At 37.3% G+C, this 22347-nt stretch overlaps 2 protein-coding genes across 2 annotated transcripts in view; both read left to right on the forward strand.

The window, feature by feature from the left end:
- Nucleotides 1-401: 401 nt before the first annotated feature.
- Nucleotides 402-2556, forward strand: LOC113565616 (Down syndrome cell adhesion molecule-like protein Dscam2). The gene is made up of 5 exons (XM_026988076.1): nt 402-429; nt 591-708; nt 1835-2084; nt 2150-2354; nt 2420-2556. Exons 1-5 carry the CDS (start codon nt 402-404, stop codon nt 2554-2556), a joined length of 738 nt encoding a protein of 245 aa, XP_026843877.1.
- The window catches only part of LOC6603325 (Down syndrome cell adhesion molecule-like protein Dscam2), a 32881-nt gene continuing 13055 nt past the window's right edge, over nt 2522-22347 (forward strand). Inside the window, exons 1-6 of the mRNA XM_026988077.1 lie at nt 2522-2557; nt 6337-6496; nt 6558-6668; nt 6782-6940; nt 12322-12774; nt 15520-15888. Coding sequence (XP_026843878.1) covers nt 6817-6940; nt 12322-12774; nt 15520-15888 — 946 coding nt within the window. The 5' untranslated portion in view covers nt 2522-2557; nt 6337-6496; nt 6558-6668; nt 6782-6816. The remainder of the gene's footprint in view (nt 2558-6336; nt 6497-6557; nt 6669-6781; nt 6941-12321; nt 12775-15519; nt 15889-22347) is intronic.

Genomic DNA, 22347 nt, shown 5'->3' on the forward strand with positions numbered 1-22347 from the left:
TAAGTCGCGTATACATATCATTAAGTGCACTGTATGTACAAACCTGCTATGATATTCTCATGTTTAGCCTCCTTATCTGCAAATTGAGTTATATCGCGCTGTCTCTTTCCGATTTTTTTTAGCTATTTAGCTATTCTTAACTAGCTCCTGTAATTTGTCCGAGGCAAAGCTTTAAACCGAAGTGGTAGGTTTAAAAACCGAAAAAGCCAAGAGTTAGAGTTGAGATGATAGCTTCAATAGTGCCGTTTTCCTTCATAGTTTCTGCAGTTGCTATTAGTGGTGATGCTTAGTCCGATTGTTTTTACCGACTTAGGCTTATTTGCTTCATTTTCCAACCTTTGAATGGACAACCCGAATGTGCCTAGAAACGCGATGATTATTTTTGACAATCACTGGACACTATGGCCGAGAACACCTGTATCATGGCTGGTAGTATCTTATACCTGCAAAGCTATATATTGCCTATTGAACTTAAATGTCCTTTATCACTTCTGTTGGGTGCTGTACAATAGTTGTACGATTTTTCTAGCTTTTTATCATCAATGACCTTAGTTTTCCACTGTGTAATTTTATTTTTCTTACTATTTTAGAAATGCGTGAACTTGTTCCTCCAATTATGAATGAGAAAACTACCAAGCTGATGATAAGAGCAGGAGATCCATTAGTTGTTGCATGTGTAGCATATGCAAATCCAAAACCTACGTACAGGTAAGATATATTCCCAAGATTTTTTTAAATCCTTTCAGAGGGGTTTTTTTGTTTTTACCAGACATTTGCAACGAACAGAGGTTGCCGTCGTTTTTACCCAATATATAGTGACTATACGAATTCGGTATGGAGCCAGGAAAAATTTTGAGATACGCTTGATTTCATGAGATATTATAAAAAGATTCTTATACAAATTTTAACCTCAAAAATAACGGATTTTTATCTTAGGAGATATGAGCCTTTAAGAATTACCCTGTTTTTAGTGAGCAGCAATTTACTCATTTTGTATGCACATATATATCTGATATATATATATATATATATCTGGACGACTTTATTTTCTGAGAATCTACGTGTTGATCTTAACAACTCTGAATCAAGACTAAGTATTTCCAGTGAATAGCATGACTACCCAATAGTTGGTATACTGAATTTGACCATTCGTTACACTGCCCTCCGTCTAAGCCTGTTGGTTCCGTACAAGTTCCTCGTGACGTCCACCATTGAGGTGGGGTGACGAGAGGTCTTCTAACTTCTCTATGTCGGTGGAAATGGTAATCCAACGACTCTGGCTGTCTATTCTACTTCTCTCAGGCCTCTAAACCGACTGCCGAGGACTTAACGTCGCCACGCAAGCACAGCACAAATATGTAATTATATGTATTTAAATGTATAAACATACATACATATATACTGACGTTATTTTTAACCACAACAATCGTCTTGTGTGAGTACGCAAAGAACGTATGTACAGCGATTTGAGTACCCAAAAAAACCGTCTTGGGAAAATTTATCCTTTTGCTGTTGAACAGGCTGGATATTAAAATAATTATATTCATATTACTAAGAAATTAAATATCAATACAGACTTGGACCAGATAAATATCGAACGGTATGTAACGGTAAAAATGCGATTTTGGAAACATGCTTTCAAATAAAACCTTGATTAGCTATAATTTAATTTCATACAACTCAAAGAATCAGTTCGATGGGAAGCTGCATATTTCCCAAGCCCTTTTAGGTTAGCCTTATTAGCTTTTGAGAATCGCAACATTTTTGTAGTTCTTTAAAAAAGTTTATTCGTGTCTTCCTGTCTTGATTTCAATCTTCATATTATCTTATACAGATGGCATACTAAACGTTCAAGTAATGAGGAATCAATGCAGCATATGCTGGCTACTGGAAGGGCTAAGACAAAAGATGGTACTCTTATTATATCGGCTGTCATAAAAGCCGATAATGGTGCTTTTTTTTGCACTGTGACAAACTCAGAGGGAACCGAAACATTCAAAGTAGATTTATCTGTAACATCTGCATTAAGCGCTAGCATACAGCCCGCCGTACAGACAGTTAGTCTGGGTCATACTGCTGATTTAGTGAGTAAAGTGACATACTTATAATAATATATTGTTACTGTGAATTTAACCACATTGGCTTTCAGGTTTGCAGTGTATCTGGATTTCCCACACAAAATATTATTTGGATGAAAGATGGCGGTACCTTGCGCACAGGTTCTCGTGTACGACTCTTATCCAATGAGCATATTCATATCTCGTCCATCGTAAAAGAAGATAAGGGAATGTATCAATGTATTCTTAAAAACGATTTTGAATCTACTCAGAGCTCCGCTGAATTAAGATTAGGAGGTATTGTATCCTTAATATATAATTATTAAATAAATTTTCTAAATATTTACATAAATCGATTGCAGAAGTTGCCCCTCAGTTGCTCTACAAGTTCATTGAACAAACTATGCAGCCAGGTCCATCCGTATCATTAAAGTGCAGCGCTAGTGGAAATCCGACACCAAAAAATTGTGTGGTATGTGGATGGGTTTCCTTTGCCTAACGTAAGTATTATTGGTGTATTCAGATGATAAAGTATAAAAGAAGGCTTATTAAATAAGCCATCTTAGTCCGTATGGGCAAAGCCTCTTAGCATTTAAGTCAAATTAAATATTTTATGCTACAACTTCGAACAATACAAAATTAACATAAACAAATTAAACCGTTACAAGTCTAAATAATAAAATAATAAAATCCCATATAATAAATACGTACTGAAAGGTAAAAATACTACGAGAACATCAATGTAAAATACTATCCATCTGCCACAATTTTCCCATATTTATTTTATCCCATATACAATTTTTTGTTTCATATTTTTTTATAATTGGCCTATGATCTGAATTCAAAGTTCAGTACAGTAATAGTTTTTTTTTTTTTAATTCAATTAAGTACCGGGTTTTTCCATGCTTTATATTTTAGCAACAACTAAGTAGTCTTTTTAGAGAGACTTTAAGGAAAAAATTGTATCAATAACTATCTATAACTATCAAGCTAACGCGGCAGACGTTGTTCTGCCACGCAATAAAAAAACAATTTTTAATCAATTTTGGCTAATTTATAGCGAACAATTTTTATATGACCCGGATAACTTTTTTCCGCCTTAGAGGAAATAATTTTTAGGCATATTTTTTATTTTATCAAGTTCATTTTTGTATTTTAACGATTCTTTAAAAGATTTTTTATACTTTTTTATGCTTTATTTTTTCAGCTAAGCACCCTGTGACTTACAACGTTTTTTGTTTTATTATCATGCACAAAAACAAACAACGAAGATGGTCTTTCCGATCCGTGAACATGCCACATATAATTGGCAATGGGAAAAACATTGATTTTCCATTTTCAGACCACATGTTTTCAAGCCCTTGGCCTTGTGATTTGTTAATAGTCTTGGCGAATACAAGACGTATCGGAAATTGAAATCTTTCAAACTCGAAACTCTGAATGAATGCATTGTTCCAGTGATCCCGCTCTAAATTACGTAGTTAAGGTCATCTAAATATTTATTCTTACCCCATAAAATTGCTCGCTCACTCAGCCATTCATTATTTTTGTAGTTGAAAATTATATTTGGGAATACTTTGTTGATGAGCTCGTCTTTTGTGAAAAAGTTACAGAAGTTCTGAGGAAATTACATCAAATCCGCTCGATTCGTCGACAGGTACTCAACCATTACCGATAGTCAGCGTCGTCTGAGAAATCGTCAGCAGATGTATCATTTTGCAATGCAACTCTCATGTTTGTTGTCAGCTGAAGTTTCTTCAAATAGCGCCGTAGATTCCATGATTTTAGGTAAGCGTTTATTTCGTCGGTATCTTGATCTTGGAATTACTGCCAGTGTTTGGCGGAAATCGCTAATGCTCGGTTAAGTGCTTCTAATGCACGTTTATGCGCCATTGTGCATTCATCCCAGATGATGATTTTCGATGTTAAAAAAACGTTGGCTATTGCGTAGTTTTTTTTTGAAAGTTTACATATAGTTTCTTCAATATTTTGAATATTTAACTGCAATTTTAATGCTGAATGAGCTGTACGGCATCTTTCTAACAATGTGGCTGCTATTCCAGAAGAAGCAACTGCAACCGCAATTTTGGATCTCGCACGAACAGTGGCTAAAACCATTGACATGAGGAATGTCTTACCAGTTCTACCAGGGGCATCTAGGAAATATAAACCACCATTTCCATAATCAGTTGCTTTTATTAATGCATGTATCATAAACTTCCTTTTGTTGGGGATTCAAAAGGGGTACATTACTTGAACAGCTAATTTAAATTAAATTAAATATTCACGTTCCCGTTCCAATTCTCGATTAAATGCGTCATTCATAACACATGTCTTCGATCAATAGTAAAGCTTGATTATGTATCTCATCATTCATTTCTGAAACTCACACGATTTTGATGTAAAATATCTTCTGATATATTATCCTTGTATGAGTGCCACACATTAGATGGGTTCGATGGAGAGCATGTCGAAATGATGATAGCAAATAATGTGCGTATCTGACTTACAATTGTAGAGATAATAGCTTCCTCGATTGTCGAAACCGAATGTGTATCGTTTTCTAATAAATTGAGTTCTTCACATGCAGCACGATATGTTAGGAATATTGTTCCATTCACAGTGCGTAGTGACTCAAATGTCGTTGGCCTACGCACATTAACCATTTCCTTCAGTACAAATTGCATCACGTAAATGTACATATATACTATTCAGAACGCAATTTGGCTTGGTCCAACCTAATGTAAGTTAAACATTCCGTTTATATTTTGACGTACATGTGGACGGAATACTGCTAAAATAATCGACGAAACCGCAGCAAATAGTTGTCAGCACTTTGCCGAATCATCAAACGATATGCGTAATAATTTATCGAGCTAACTTTCTTTGTAGTTTTCATCATTCAATGAATTCATCATTTTTCCAAAACATGTCATTTGTATCATTGTTTGAGTGTTTGCAAGAAAATGACGTGATACCACTAAGCTGCACAATCCGCCCATTGGACCAATACAAACGGTTGGATGCAAGCAGTAATCCTTGCTGCAATTCAGGGGCAATTTGTTGTTCTGCTTCAGAGGTTTCATTCGCTATATTTCGTATCGTTCTTGAATAACGGCTTTGTCGTTAAAGATTGGATTGACTTGGTCGCGGAATTTTTAAAGATGAATTGAAAAGAATACAAATTACTTACAAAATTAAAAAATCAAAACATTCAAACATTCGAAATTAAAATAATGATTTCTTGTTTTAAAAACGCAGCCAAGCCGCTGCCTGTGACAAACAGCCTACTATGCTGACGTTAATATCATGTCCCCACACGGGAACGCTGTCGGGATGAAGTATCCTATAGCAGTCTCCCTAATCTAATCTACATCCCCACTAATTTTCAGCCAAATCGGTTCAGTTATCGTTATCGGTTCAGTTATAGGTTCTTGAGTTATAAATGGTGTAACTAACACGAATTTATTTTATATGTATATATAGATAGATAGACTATACTCGATAGTCAAAAATAGAATAGGGTATATTAGATTTGCGGGGAAAATGGAAATTTAATGAAATGTAACGCCCAGAAGGAAGCGTTTCAGACCCCATAGTGTAAATTTATTCTTGATCAGCGTCAATAGCCAAGTCGATAGAGCCACGGCTTTCTGTCCGTCGGTCCGTCCGTCCTTTTTGACACCTAGTTCTCAGAGACTATAAGAGCTAGAGCAATGAAATGTTGTATTTTGTCTCCTGTGATATCACACAGTTACAAGTGTATTTCAATGTTTTTAAATTCACTTTTACCACAAATGTAATATACCCCTATACTAATTTTGAGTATCGGGTATACAAATTTTTAGGGTAGCGTGGAATAGTATTTTTGTGAGTCCAAAATATATAGTTTTTCAAGTCAAATTTTCTTTAGGAGTCTTTCCAACAAGCCAATTGTTTTTCATTGTACAATTTAAACATATTTGCATATTTTACTTTTTATTCGACCTGAATAATGCAGTATGTATGTGCATACAAATTCAGTAATTCAGTAAAAATTTTCCATCTTGAATGCTTATATCTCCTAAGCTAAGCTCCAATTTTCTCAAAGTTTCCATCTTCGGAAGTCTTAGAAAATTCTCTATTAGATGCGTTCAAATTATCCATTTTGCTCACTTAAAAAATGACTTTTGCCACCTCTTTTCGGCTGACGCCTCACTGTGCGTCATTGCTTTGACTGTCGAATTGTGAGAGGCAACCATACATAATAAAAAGGTTTTGTATCATCTCTTTTTTATAGAATGATAGACTCATGATCGGTCAATATGTGACCATGTTTGGGGATGTCATATCTCACGTAAATATTACGGCAGTAAAGTCAGAAGACGGAGGAGATTATGAATGTAGAGCTCTCTCAAAAGCTGGAGTGGCATCGCACTCTGCTCGCCTTAACATCTATGGTAAGATTTCTTTTACTATTTAAAAATAAATAATATATAAATTTTAAACTTATTTATAAAGGAATGCCGTACATACGTCATATGTCAAAGCTGTCGGCGGTGGCTGGTAAGGTTTTTACACTCAAGTGTCCTATAGCTGGATATCCCATCGACACAGTTAACATTGAAAAAGGTAAAATTTTATAAATCCATACAATTTTGTTTAAACATCCATTACATACATGTATGTGTAAAATATGTGAATACACAAACTTTCACATACTCCTATTTTTTATTTATTTACAGACGGCGTTAGGTTACCCATAAACATATGACAGCGTATGCAAAACGGAACCTTAACTATTGAAAACGTGCAACGCGGTGCAGATCAGGGCACCTACACTTGCATTGCTCGGAATAAGCACAATTACACTTCTCAGCGGTCAGTTGAAGTTCAAGTTTTAGGTACGTTGCCTTGAGTTAACATCCCTGCAAAGAGTATTATTATATTGTTAAGATTTTGTTTATAGAGAGAAGTAAGAGTTTTCCTTATCTTTGTTGCATCATGTTCATCATTATTGGAACATTTGAAGGAATTCTTGGTCAGAGGACTTATTAATAGAAAATACATAGAAGTATTGCTCAATACCTCAATACCTCAAATTTCAGGAAAATAGACAAATTAAGATGTCCGTCCGGAACAGTTGAAAGGCAACACTAGTCACAAAAATCCATCTTTTTTTTACATCAAATCTACTTTTTTACAGAGTTCGAGCTCCAACATTTTTAAAATTGTTTGATCTTGAGAATCCTTTAACTAGTTTTAACAAACCTCTACAGCTATCAAGCGGACCTTAAAACTTTTTAGGGTTAAGTTTACCGTCTCATAGTGGGTGAAATAACCAATCCAGCAAAAAAGAAAAAGAAAAAAAAATTGGAAATACCAAATTTAAATAAAAATATTTAAATTATAAATGTTTTTCATACACATTTTAAATTAAAATATTTATATAACAAATTGTCACTGTGTAGAAGAGGATATTCCATTTAAGTTACAAAAGATGTAACTATTGCTATAGATGATGCAAATCATCCCTGATTCATATTACTTCATACTGGAAGACGCTGTAGTGATCTGGGAGTCTAAGGAGGGGCTTATATTCAGCTAATTGGAGTAGATTCCTACTCCGACCTTGTTTTCCAGCTGCGATCCATCTGTGAAAATGCTATCTGGGCGTGGTGGTCCAACCAGCCATACGTTTCCATGAGAGATGACTATTTTGAAAGTGGTTTCTGTGTACTCCGTGGAACGCCGAAGTGCGCTTTTGTAGCCACCATTTTGCGGTTGCTGCCATTTCTGGCTGTTCCTTTCCTGCTACGTCAAAGATCTGACGCATAGAACGGCATTTAGCGCATCATTTGGGGTGGTGTGGAGAGCTCCACTCATGCATACGGCAAAACATACAAAGAGCGCGCGCGGGGCTTTCAATTCTCTTTTCACCCATGCTTCGTCTCTGACTTCGTTACGCTGCCAGATTGGCTTCGCCTGTTCAGCTCGCCAGGTTTCAAACGGAATGCTCTAGAATACTATCACACATTGTATGTCTTGGGCATGCGAGGCCTTGTCATCGAGACAGGAGACGACTACGCTTCGCCAAAGACTGTGTACTTGTTGTAGGAATCTGCCCGGCCGGGCTGAACGAAAGATAGCCTAACGGAAAATTAAAGCACCATGAAGCGTCGAACGAAAATTGAAATGGAATTTGCTCCTGACACAATATCTTGGTAATTTATAGTCTTTGGTATAAGATAGGTTTTTGCATTAAGAGGTACGAGGTAACGAAACCTTTTACGCACCGCCTATACCAGACTTGAAGTCCAATCTAGACTTCTTGACAGAGATAGCAGGAGACAAAAGATAAATCAGTGTTGGTAGCCCAGTGTTATCAGTCAAAGAGTTGTATCATTATTTGTACCAAAACTATGTTCACCAACACAAAGTCTACCCAAATTGTGCTTTCAAAGTATAGTTCAGCCACTTCTCCGCGCATCCATCTCTGCGTATTCTCTGTGCTACCAGTTTGACTGATATTCAAGAATATGGGCATTACCATGGATAGGTCAAAATAATTGTATCCCGATTTTATGAAACCCAACTAATATGAATGGCAACCAATCAAGGAAAGTTAATTTTTTCATAATTGTTTCATTTTTATTTTCTATAATATGATTTGCAATAAAATTTCTTCCACAAAGTCTTTCGTACGTATTAAACTGTTTTAAAAAAATTTTAGAATAGTCCCAGTTTCAGCTAATAGTATATTTTTAACTTTTATTGCCCAAACTAATATCTCTTCCGCAAAATCCATTAGAAAAAAATTTAAATAAAATTGCAATAAATTTGGGTAAAATCAAAAGCAGTTTTATGCCCTATGTACACTAGACTTGAGTTATTGAGTTTTGATTAAAACTCAGTTTTTTTTACATAGATGACACAAAGTTGAGCTATGTTTGCGTTTTTGTTGCGTTTTGAAATATTCTACAAATATTTAAAGCCTTTTCTGCCTATCGTGTGAACTTGTAAGGAATTCCCCGTACGTTTGAATTCTTCCCTCTCTCTTCCAATACAATTATTTTCAGTAATTTTTAGAAAAATCTAAATTTTTGTATGTACTTGCATTCTAATTCTCGTTTTAATAGCCATTTTGTTGACCAACTCTTCCTTTTTTTCTGCTGTTGGAACATGTGACATGCAACAATATTATTCAGGAAAGCTCCGGTTTTCACTTTCACAAAAATTTTCCGACTTTCTTTTGAAATCACATAAATTGGTGCTCCCGTTTTCACAATCCGCAAGATTTATCCGTTTTTAAAACGAAAACATTTTCCTCGACGAAATGAAAAGTAAACGGCTTTTTATGCAACAAAACGAGTCTTAATTACAAAAAAATCAAGATAGATGAAAAAACAGCTGACGCAGTCCGCATACTTGGCTTAAAAGTTCATACAAAATTTGATTTAATTTAATTTTTAATTTGTATTTAATGAGTGTATTTTATTTACTAACAGAAATCAGTTTTACTTAAACTTCGATCGCGTATAATTTATATTTTCAATGGCTTGCTTATTATTTCAAGAGTTTCATACATAGGCGTATATATACACTTTAATGAGATGATTTTAATTTTCATAATTTAGGACATTTTTCTACTTGTGATATTTGAGGGTCTAAGACTTCGTGGGGTTTGAGGGTGCAGTAGTCCTCGAGCTGCTTCGGTTGGATGTTCAAACATTGTACTATGGTATACTCATTGTACACCCTAACTTTGGAGATACGGAGATCTCTTTCGAGCAAAGAGCTTCTGTAATCGCCCTTAGGGGTTTCGGTTGCATACCTCCTATCTTTATAAAATGCGTATTAGCTGCACATCCCCAGAATTAAATGGCTAATTTTCATATGAGAAATATCATGACCTTGTACTAAAAAAGTCTGCTGCGAAGGGGAAGCTTACTTTTTGAGTTTATAAGCTGTTGAGCTGAACTTTTGAATGGAAGTGTCTATTTTGACCAAATCATATTTAATATAGACAAGGCAACGAATATATAAGGAAGCCGTCTGCATATCTACAGTTGATGTAGTATTTCATGAAATTTAATGTATATAATGTATTATATACACTGACGTTGCAAAAAGCATTTCGATTGAAATTACTAGGCTAAGAATTATTCCAAAGTAAGCTATTTGCTTACTTTGTATTTAAGTATTTATCCATCCGAATTGAAAATTTAGGTTTGATTGATGATAACCCTACGATTTTGTAGCCAGTGAATTCTATAATTTTCCCGGCATTGAACATGATATAGAACATTGAACATAGATGTTATAGAAAACAAATGCTTAAGGATTTAATTTGCGCTTACAAAGAGTGCAAATTCTTTAAAAATATTCCGTAGGCCATGCTACACTTATTCCGCTACATCTGTCTTTATTCTCACACCATCATTAGTTGTTAGGATTATCACACTGGACGAGGAAGAGTATATGGAAGAGGAAAGAGTGTAAGAGGAACAGTAAGCGCGTGGAAGGTGGTGGCGTAGCCACCAAAAATTTATTGGTTCATTTTGCCCATACTAATGATCCGATCTGATACAGTAGATACAGTGGTAGATATGGTCATACTCTGTACGATTATGGGAAGCTAGAGAACTATATGCTCTTGGTACGATTTTTTGTCGATCTGGTAGCAGCACAGCGGCTGAGAAACGTAAAATTATACCATGAAAGTATGATTTGTCTGGTCAAAATCAGCTGTGCTTGTTGTAAAAAATCATTTTGGCACACCTTTTCGACTGATCGCCGTGTTGAGACGGCCACCTACACTAGTTAATCCTCAAATTAGCTCTGTCTTGCAGTGTAGATTGGACTTGAAGTCCATTAGAAGGATGTTTAATTCATTCGAACCTCAATAAGTAACATTATTCTCGAAATTAAAAGAAGCTACATTTAAATGTTTGTATGGGCAGTCTTATCCATCATTTCAATCTTACTGTTATATGGGATACAGTAGAGTTTTCGAAAAAAAAAAAAAATTAAATTAAAGTGTGATACAAGTAAAAAATACGATTAAGGTATAGTTATACAAACCACATATGATTTGCTACTTTTCGAGATTCTCATCCGATCCACTACTTAGGTTTTGAGGTTACCGGCAAGGAGAGGGTAGACTATGTTTCGGAGAGGATCTGCAAGAGTCTCAGATCTCTTAATTATCGGCTAATCCACGAAATACAAATTGATTTCAGGAATAAATAGAGTATATTTCAGATTAATTCAATGATTTTATCCTTCCAATTTACGGAATAATACTTTATTTTAATAAGTGTATAGCATTGCAGCAGCAAAAAAAAGGAGCCGATTAACCTGTGGACTCATGCAAGGGTCCAATTTGTATGAACATTCCGATATATTTAAATTTTGAACATACCTATATGTGTGAACGCGTATATATGTATTTATGTATGTACATGTCCCTTAATTTGGGCACTAGGAACATTTATAAAAACTTTACGCATGAAGCACGTTTTCTGTATTTATTTTATATAATTCGCAGTCGAAGAAATTCTATTCACTAATATTGGATGTTAAATAACTCCATTCGGGCAAACTTTGACATGCGTTTGTCATTGATAATCTTTTTTGTGTCCAATTATTTGCTATTTTTGCAAATTAATTTATATTTGGCAATTGCCTGCACTTTTCGTCTGCACTGCACCAATAAATGCACAAAGCACGCATGGAAACACGCGACATTTAAGCCCTATTGACAGTTGTGCGGACAGAAAACGCTTTTGAGCTGGAAAGGACATATCAACTGGGACTATTTTCATTATTGGGCTTTGAGTTTCGGTCAGTTCATCATCCTGGTTATCGTGTCCATAGGATAGGTTAGGGAATTCTTATTTATTTTGTTTGCTCTTTGGTTTTAACTTCTTAAATATGCGTTTTTTAATAGCACGAAACACGAAATTTGGGAGGAGAAACTGACCATTTCACTAATAATGCTGCCGTTAGCCTCACCACAGGTGTAATTTTTGACTCTAAGTATGTTTAAAATTTTGTAATCCACATATCTTACATTTTTATGTATGTATGCACACATGTACATACTATGTATATGTACATATATGTACACGTTCGTTCATCTTAAGACACATGTGTACATGTATCAATATGTACATATATCCAGAGATGAAAATACATATGTATAGTCGTGCGATACTTTTGAGTCTATATAAATATGTTAAATCTGCTGTATTTAAAAATGGTTTTGATATTAAACACGCAGTTCCGCCCAAGATTACACCATTCTCATTCGCACGCGATCTGAATGTCGGCGACCGTACAAGCATTCAGTGCGTTATTGGCACCGGGGACCTGCCGCTTTCATTCACGTGGCTAAAGGACGGGCATCTTCTGCAAGCAACCGCCTCATCCGATGGTGTTAGCGGTGGGCTTAGTGGTACCGGTGGCGCTGCTGTTATGAGTTCTGGCTTTGTATCAACCTCATCCATCTCCTCCTCCTCACCGACTTTTCATCAACAATATGAACACGTCGTTTCGAATGAAAATGGTCGTAGCGGTGGTGAAGGTAGTGGCCTAGTGACAATTCGCCAGAATGATGATTTCACCAGTGCCCTTAGCATCACAAGTGTGACGTGGGCCCAAAGCGGCACGTACACATGTCGCGTTCAAAATGACGCCGCAACTGTAACGCACTCTGCACAGCTCAAAGTTAATGGTATTTGCATTGAATAACTTACAAAAATATATATCTAGCTTGCCTATTTTGTTATTTAATTGTAGTCACATCCACTTTTACTCCGATTCATTGAGATTATGCAACGTAATTTGCCACAAAAGTTTTCTGAAATTTGAGTTATAGTCTACCATCGTGGATGTGATTAAAATTAATACAAGAAAATTTTTTTTAAAGACCATTACTTTGCTCATTTATAAATACATATGTACTACATATGTTACGCACATATAAACTTCATTTTGTGTGAATTGCTTAGAAACTGTATTAAGTTGAAACGTTATATGTATTTTTTTTATTTGTAATACTGCCGTTAACTCCTTTTATAGCATGTGTAACTTTTGTAGTCTTAGAAATTTTGTCTCACGAAAAGCCTATATGCATATTGCTCTTAACTGGAAAATTTTGTTTTGTTATATATCATATTGTAGCATTTATTAAAATCATGTACTATGTTCAGATTGAATGTTATAGAATTTTATTGTATTTATTTTGTAAATTAAGTTGGTAGAAAGACATTTTGTATGCGAAGCTATACGTTTTCTTCGTTGCTGGCTGCTTCTTTTGTACTGTAGCGGTACAAAAGCAGAACACTTTCCTTAAATATCTTCAAACATTCCTTTCTGGGGAGTTATAAAGACAACGATAATATTTGAGGCTGCCACGGAAATCATTCCAACTTTGTTCTGATAGAATTTCCATATCATTCCAATTTGCTACAATTTGCCAGTGTTCAGTGTGCAATAGTGTGTGGGAGAATTTCTGTTTGAAATTTAAAAATAGCCTCCCAGGAAAACCTCCCTCAAAATAAAATATCCTCGGCATCTAATTTTATATAGCAGCAAGAGGTATTCATAGTTATAATTGCATTAATAGCAAGTCTTCCGAATGAAAGCCGTCAAAAAAATAGATGAAGAACGTTTTTCCTTTTAGTGAATGTTGGATGTATATTTTACAATATTTTGCATACAGGTCGTCCTGAAACTGATAAGTGAATACTACTCGTTGAAAATGAATTCACTGGTAATTTTACTTTAAAGGTACAAGATTTTATGCTGTTTTCTTATTTAGACGATAAAGAAAATATACATTTACTTTTTTATTTGTATATGTCAATAATACTATTATGTTACTTCTCATACTTATCTAATATTAATGAGAAACTTAAAGCAAAGTTTGAATAAACTTTTAATAAAACTTCGTAGTGTTGGAAAGCTTTGTCTTTTCAGTAAAATTAATTTACAGCGGGTAAAATAGTCAATTTAGCTTATAAAATTAAAAGGTAAAAAGATATCGTCTGTAATTTGTGTCCTTTGAATAATATGTAAGTCATAAAATTTGTTTCTATGGTTTTAATTTTTTTTATTTATGTGTATTAATTTCAAATATATTTAAAGTATTAATATTACAAAAAAATATAGCAATACAAAACCATATAATGGTTGTGTTTTATACTGATTGAAAGCCGAAAACAGTCTTGAAAATTCTGACTACTGGACAAATTTGCACAAATGAAGATGAACACCAGAAAAGAATAATTGAAGTTAAACTCTATGTTTTATACTGTTTTTTCAAGAAATACACATGATAAAAATGCAAAGTACTCTTTTAATTTTACATTATGTAATTAATTTCTTGTAAAATAACAAACGTATGAATTAATGAACTATTAACTTTTTGCGCGAAGTATAATTTGGAATACAAAATCGTTATTACGCTAGGAAAAATATGTTGGCTTGATTTATTTTAATTAAAATATAAATTAGAAAAGTTGTTTTAGTTTTTTTTTAGCATGAGCACAATTTTATTTTTTGAAGAGTATGGTAAGTTTCTTACTCTTTGAATTTAAAATACTTCAGAGAGCCTTTATAGTATTATTAACAGATTTAAGATATATTCTTACTATTTTTATTATCTGCCAAGTTCAACTAATTAAGCTTTAGATTACCACAACCTTATTAAAAAACAATTGGAATTGGCTATTAAGAAACAGAGACTGAAAAGTGTTTTCTATTACTTAGGAAAGCATTAATTTTCGAAAGAATTGAGGTTCCGTCCTGTGCAAACGTTGAGCTCCGACTGATTATTTCCAGTAAAAGGCATGACAACTTGAGCGACGGCCTACTTAATCTTCCATTCGTTATAATATATAAAGTTTTTGTCTTGAATAGCTTGATTAATTCCTAATTGAAGTGTAACAAAAAAATGTTCCCATGTTTGACACGAGCTTTCGGAAAAAACAAGCCACTGTGTAAGGCCTAACTGCAGCCGATGTCGAACGTACAGTAGAATAGGCATAAATTCTGTTGTGGCGTTTTCGTTGTATTAACTGGCACATCTATATACTCTATGATTAGTGGCGTACCCCCTTACTTTGAATTTACAATCAATCATAATTTTAATACTATTCTGACACAACGGCAACAAAATAAAAATTAAAAAATATAGACATAAATTAAAATAAAAAATTTAACTTTATGTTTACTAATTTTCTTGCTAAGATTCGCGTTCCTATCTTTAAATTTCGAGTAAATGCCGAACAAAATTTGGCATGATAATTGTGAATCCTAATATTGAAATCTTAAAATAAAATGATTATTATGTAGCTTATAGTCGGAATACTCGACTTACAATTCTAATCGGGGTATTTGTTCGAAACATAATCTTAATACTTATCATATTCATATTTATCTTACAAAAACTATGTTCATATTATTATTTACGTAGTTCCTCCTCGTATATCACCTTTTGCTTTTGAGGAAGAAATAACTGAAGGTATGCGGACACAGATTATGTGCTCCAGTAGTCAAGGGGACCAACCGTTTAACATCACATGGCTAAGAAATGATGTGCCCATCATTAGTAATACAGTAGCTGTCAAGAAAGATGAGAACGTAATTGAGCCTAAAGATCATACCACAGATAAAAGGAATACATTTATTTCTTCGGATCCGTCACTAACCATAAATCAATATGCACAATTTTCCAGCATATTATCGATACATAACGTTTCTTCACGACACAACGGTAACTACACTTGTAATGTAGCCAACCATGCTGGTGCTGTACAATTTACTGCTGTTCTCTCGGTATCCGGTAAATCAAGCGTAACTATTTCGTTCTATTAAGATGCTTAGAAGCACAATAAAAATAAATTAAATTAAAGTAATTGTTGAGACAACGAGCTTTTTCGCTGACTATGATTGTTCAATAATTTCACAAATTATTAATTTCCGAAAACGTTATAAATTTTATTATAGGTATTTGTGTGTTGAGGGTGGCCAAAGATGCCAGAGCCTTTTACAATAGTATTAGAGTGAAACACTTGGATGAGGCAAGCGAGCCGATCTCGAGCCAAAGTAATAGATTGGGGACAAAAGGGGTCTGTTCTCCAACTATATCAAGCGGTAACTGCTAGAGCAGGCGCAGCTGCTGACGGCTTAGCGACGGCATAGGAAAGAAAAGATAACAAGAGCGAGCATAGATAAGAATAGATGATTAAATGAGAGCATGTTGCTGAGCGAGCATAGATAAAGCTACGCTTACGTTACGTTAGTTTAGTATAATGACCAAAATAGAAAAGAAAGTGAATTGATAGGCAATAAAACAATGGTATAAAATTTACACTCGGGCTTCGCCCGAACATACTCCCCCCGTGGAAGGATCCATGCCTTTCACCTCATCTCGTAGAGGCAATAGACATAGTTTTGCAAGTGCTCTTCGGCTAACACCTGTAGCCATCCTGATCAAGGCGACTCGAGATACGCCATCAGCTCCTGGGATGAGCTCGAGGATTCTCGCTAGAGGCCACTTCAGAGGAGGGAAGTTCTCGTCCTTAACAAGAACGACATCATTGACGTGAAGCTCAGGATTCCGGGTGCGCCACTTCGTTCTTTCTTGAAGACTGGTTAAATACGATTGGCGCCAGCGAGACCAAAAGATTTGCTGAAGCTGTGTGACCTTCTGCCAACGGTCCAAGCGATCGACGTTTAAATGAACCAAGTCAGGCTCCAAGAAGGTTGTGATAGGGGCGCCAACTAGAAAATGGCTGGGCGTGAGTACATCGAGATCTGCAGGGTTCTCTGAAAGAGGAAACAATGGCCTTGAATTAATGATTGCACAGATATTGCACGCGAGCGTGCGCAGCTCATCAAATCCAAGAAGCGAGGATCCGAGGGCACGTCGAAGATGATGCTTAGCAAGCTTGACTGACGCCTCCCACAATCCTCCAAAATGTGGCGATCTAGGAGGAATGAAACGCCAATCGATGCAATCGTTGAGACAAGCTTGATGCACGGCTTCTTGATGACTGTCGCTTAGGAATAGCGACTTAAGTTCCGCCAGTTCGTTCCGCGCTCCAACAAAATTTGTGGCATTATCTGACCAAATACGAATCGGTCTTCCACGGGTGCAAATGAAACGGCGAAGAGCAGAGAGGAACGCAGATGTTGTAAGATCCTTCACAAGCTCGATGTGAACCGCCTTGGTGGAGAAGCATATAAAAATGCTCATGTAGCACTTTAGTGGGGGCCGGTTTCGAACTTCTGATTTATACAGGAACGGACCGCAATAGTCCACGCCGGTAACTAAAAATGCACGAGATTCGCTGACTCTGTCCACCGGAAGATCTGCCATTATTTGCTCGAGAGTTCGAGGCTTCACTCTAAAGCATCTGACACACTTTTGGATTACGTGTGCTACGGTCTTTCGGCCACCGATTGGCCAGTACGTTTGACGAATGATGGCTAATAGCGACTGGGGTCCAGCGTGAAGGTGCTTTTCGTGTAAGTGCCGTATCAGAGCAGAAGTGATGGAATGATTCTTGGGCAATATTATGGGATGCCGTGCTTCAAAGTCCAAGGTAGAGTTTTTAAGACGCCCTCCAACTCGAAGCAAACCGCAATCATCTAAAAATGGCGAAAGAGAGGCGATCGAGCTTGAAGCCTTGATGTCCTTTCGCGTTTCCAGGGCTCTTATTTCAGTGGATAGACGAGATTGTTGAGTAAGACGAATAAGCAGTTCGGTTCCCAAACGCAAGTCCTCCACAGTTATTCCAGACTTTCGTCGATGAATGAATTTGCATACATACGCAAAAATTCGTTGCATTTTGGGGAAGGAATTTACAAACTTTGATTCTTCCACCAAATATCTTGACGCGCAGTTTGTAATTAGTATGGTTTTTCGTGCCTCCAAAACCGGCTCTGGAAGAGCAGGTGTACTTGGCCATTGATCCTTACTGGCTGTCAAGTATGTAGGTCCATACTTCCAAAGATGAGAATTGATGAGCTCAGCTGGTAATGATCCTCGAGAAAGCATATCGGCAGGGTTTAGATCAGTTGGCACGTGCAGCCAAGACATTCCAGATGTGAGTTCCTGAATAACAGAAAGTCTATTAGCGACAAATACATTGAAGTTGGATGGTTGATTCTTGATCCAAGCCAAAACGACTGTGGAGTCACACCAGCAATAATAAGAGCACTTGAAGTTCATCAAAGACACTTCATGCATAAGCTGAGCGAGTAGCGCTGCACCACATAATTCCAACTTGGGTATTGTGATAGTCTTCAGTGGCGCTACACGAGATCTGGAAGATAGAAGATTTGCCTTGACTCCATTGTCGCCTTGCGAAACAGCGTAGATGCAAGCTCCATAAGCACTCATGCTGGCATCACAAAATCCATGCATTTCAAGGTTGCTGCTTCGAAGGAAAGATAGGCGCGGGAAAGAAATTTGTTGCATAGAGTCAAACTGCTGAATAAAGTTGATCCAAGTTGTGCGTAAGGAGACTGGCAGACTTTCATCCCAATGAAGCTTTTCTTTCCACAGCTGCTGTAGAAATATTTTTGCTTTAGTAATAACTGGCCCTATAAGTCCGAGTGGATCATAAAATCGTGCAATAGTTGACAATACAACTCGCTTAGTTGGTTTCGAAGGGACTTGATTGGGACAGAATGAAAATAATAGCTCATCCGAAGTGGGATTCCATGCTAAACCTAGCGTCTTGGTTACATCGCTGCCATCAGTAAATTTAACAAATGTTTCCCTATCTTCATGGGGTGTTTGATCGAGTACATATGTATCGTTGGAACACCATTTTCTGATCTTGAAATTTCCTTTGGCTAATAGTCCTGACACCTGGCGAATTATTTCCAGCACCTCATTTGTAGTATCTCCCCCCGTTAGCAAATCATCCACGTAAAAGTCCCGCAGCACAACTTCAGAGCCAATTGGATATGACGAACTCTCGTCTGCCGCTAGTTGGTGCATAGAACGGACGGCCAGAAATGCTGCTGGTTTCGTTCCATAGGTCACGGTATCCAGCTTGAATGTCCTTAGCTCCTCGAGGGGTGAGTCACGCCACAGTATGCACTGCAGAAAACTATCTTGGGGCGAGACACGGACGCATCTATACATTTTACAAATGTCACCAGTCAATGCTATACGAAAGGTACGAAATCGAAGAAGAGTCGTAACTAACTTTGGCTGAATTGTTGGGCCTGACATCAATATATCGTTGAGGGAATATCCTGTAGATGTACAAGCGGATCCGTCGAAAACTACTCGGAGTTTTGTGGTGGTTTTGTCTTCTCTTAAGACGCAGTGATGAGGAAGAAAAAATTTGCATTGTTTAAGTGCGTCACTTTTGACAGGGGACATGTGATTCAAATCGACGTATTCCTTTATAAATGCGGCGTATTGGGCCTTGAGAAGCGGTTTGCGAACCAACTTGCGCTCTAGATTGAGAAATCTGCGATAGGCTTGTTGATAAGAATCTCCAAGAAGACTGTCACTCAGCTTTAAAGGCAATTGAACGCAATATTCGCCACTTGGAAGCCGACTGCAATGTTTTTTGAAATGTTCCTCGCAAGCAATTTCCTCCTTTGTTGCTTCTGTAGCGGGACCGTGGCAGTTTTCCACTTCCCAGAACCTTCGCACTAGCTCATCCAAACCAACGGTAGGCGTTTGACTCAATTCCGTCGAACTAGAGGCAGCTAGGAGCACTGAGCTGCGGGAGTACTGACCTCCACCTGTGACAACCCAGCCGAGACGGGTTTTTTGTATTATAGGAAGTCCCCTCTCCAATTTGATCTGTCCAACGCATAAAATGTCGTAAAATAAGCTGGCTCCAATAAGTACATCGATGCGCTGAGATTTGTTAAAGTGTGGGTCAGCAAGGCTGATATTGGATGGCATTTCCCATTTGGATACATCAAATGAAGAAGCAGGCTGGTTTCCTGTAATACGTGGAGCAACGAGAGCTGTGAGACTCGTGAAGTAATCGGAAGTCCTGGATTGAATGACCAAATTAACTGAACCTTCCGTGTGAAATGCAGAATCAGCGCCGATACCCGATACTGATACCGACCCTTTGGCTCGTTTCAGCTGAAGCCTCTGAGCAAAGCGAGAGGTTATTAAATTAATCTGAGAGCCTGAATCCAGAAGAGCCCGGCAAGGAAGAAGATCACCAACTCGACTCTTTATCATAATGACTGTCGTGGCTAGAAGCACTACGTCTGAGCTAAGATTCTGAGCAGGAGGCGAGCATGGTGATGAAGCGGCAACAAGAGAACTTGAAAGATTGGGGCCTGGGCATAAGTCTGTCTGAATAGGAGACGTAGTAGCGTTTGCAGGTTCCGTGTTAACTGACGTAGGCAGCGGATTGTTGATATGTAAAAGGGTATGATGCTTTTCACCGCATGTGCGACAAGAGCCTGAACTGCAGGAGGTATTCCGATGTCCCTTCTTCAAACAGTTGAAGCAAACTCTAAGCTTCCTTGCCTCTCTAAGACGCAAAGATGGCGAAAGGTTTCCAAAGCGAGTGCAGCTGTAAATGTTATGCCCTTTATTATCACAGAACACGCATTCCAATACGATTGTATTTGTAGCAACAAGACTGTGTTTTGAATGAGTGATTCGTTTATGTTTTCCAACCTGACTGCTATGGATTTGAATCGACATAGCTTGATCCATGGTCTCCATGGCTTGACATCTCCTCTCCAAAAAAGCCGAAAAATGGTCCCATGTTGGTATGACGTTAGGGGGCGACAGCTCCTCCCATTTGGTCCTGGTATCAGAGTCGAGATACTTGTATGTGGAGTTAACGATGATGCATCCAGCTATTTCCTCCATGGTACCCATCGATCTAAGCGCTCTCATGTGAGAATGAAGCTTGTCCGATAAAGTACGTAGCTTTGTAGTTGACCCATCTTCAACCTTCTCATGCCTCAGAATCTCAGCGACGTGTGCCTGAAAGATTAAACGTTTATTATTGAAACGATTGTTTAAAATGTCCAATGCAATATCATAATTGCTCTCCGATACTTCCAAAGAGCGAACAGCCTCCAGGGCAGGTCCATCCAAACATGAGCGCAGGTGCTGGAACTTCTCAATCTTTGATAGAAAGGGCTCCTGATCTATTACTGTGCTAAACATCGAGTAAAAGTCTGCCCACTCAGTATAACCTCCACGGAAAGTGGGAAGTTTAATGTCAGGAATATGATATCGTGACCGTACATTTCCGGAGGCAGTAACGTTGAGCTCGGGTCGTATCGTTGAGTGATGCGGCATGTTCTGGGTAGTCCTGCGGAGTGCTGAGCGAATACGAACTTCGATTTCCATCGCCAAATCGTCAAAGTTGTTGCTTAAGTCGCTGCCAATTTCGCTTACATCAAGCTCTTCTAAATTAGAATGAGTAACATTAAATGAGTCGGACATTTTTTCCAAGAATTTTAAATGAACAATTAGCGCATCTTCACTGATTGGGTTGTTTTCATCATTCAATATCGTCTCTCGAAGTGAAACGGCTTTTTTGTATATTGAGAGTGCCTTTAGTTTGTAAAAAGACACCCTGTTTTCCGGCACGTCATTAGACTCATCCATTTTCGACAGGCAGCAGCGAGCAAAGCACAAAGAAGAATCGAAGAACCAACCGTTTGATTTTTTTTGGTATGCAAGCGCAAGTGCAGCGAACCCGAAGCCGCTAATGCACGTAGCTGTATTAGTGCTTGTAAGCAAGCGCGCGACGAAATGGGAACTAACCGATTCGCGTTCGAACAGTTATGTTTAGCGGATAATTTTCACTGTTTATAATTGTTTATTTCCAAATTGTTACTGACGATCACGTCGGGGTCACCAAATGTTGAGACAACGAGCTTTTTCGCTGACTATGATTGTTCAATAATTTCACAAATTATTAATTTCCGAAAACGTTATAAATTTTATTATAGGTATTTGTGTGTTGAGGGTGGCCAAAGATGCCAGAGCCTTTTACAATAGTATTAGAGTGAAACACTTGGATGAGGCAAGCGAGCCGATCTCGAGCCAAAGTAATAGATTGGGGACAAAAGGGGTCTGTTCTCCAACTATATCAAGCGGTAACTGCTAGAGCAGGCGCAGCTGCTGACGGCTTAGCGACGGCATAGGAAAGAAAAGATAACAAGAGCGAGCATAGATAAGAATAGATGATTAAATGAGAGCATGTTGCTGAGCGAGCATAGATAAAGCTACGCTTACGTTACGTTAGTTTAGTATAATGACCAAAATAGAAAAGAAAGT

The sequence above is a fragment of the Drosophila persimilis genome, unplaced genomic scaffold (assembly GCF_003286085.1).
Source record: "Drosophila persimilis strain 14011-0111.01,24,50 unplaced genomic scaffold, DperRS2 tig00000174-arrow-arrow-pilon, whole genome shotgun sequence".
NCBI lineage: Eukaryota > Metazoa > Arthropoda > Insecta > Diptera > Drosophilidae > Drosophila > Drosophila persimilis.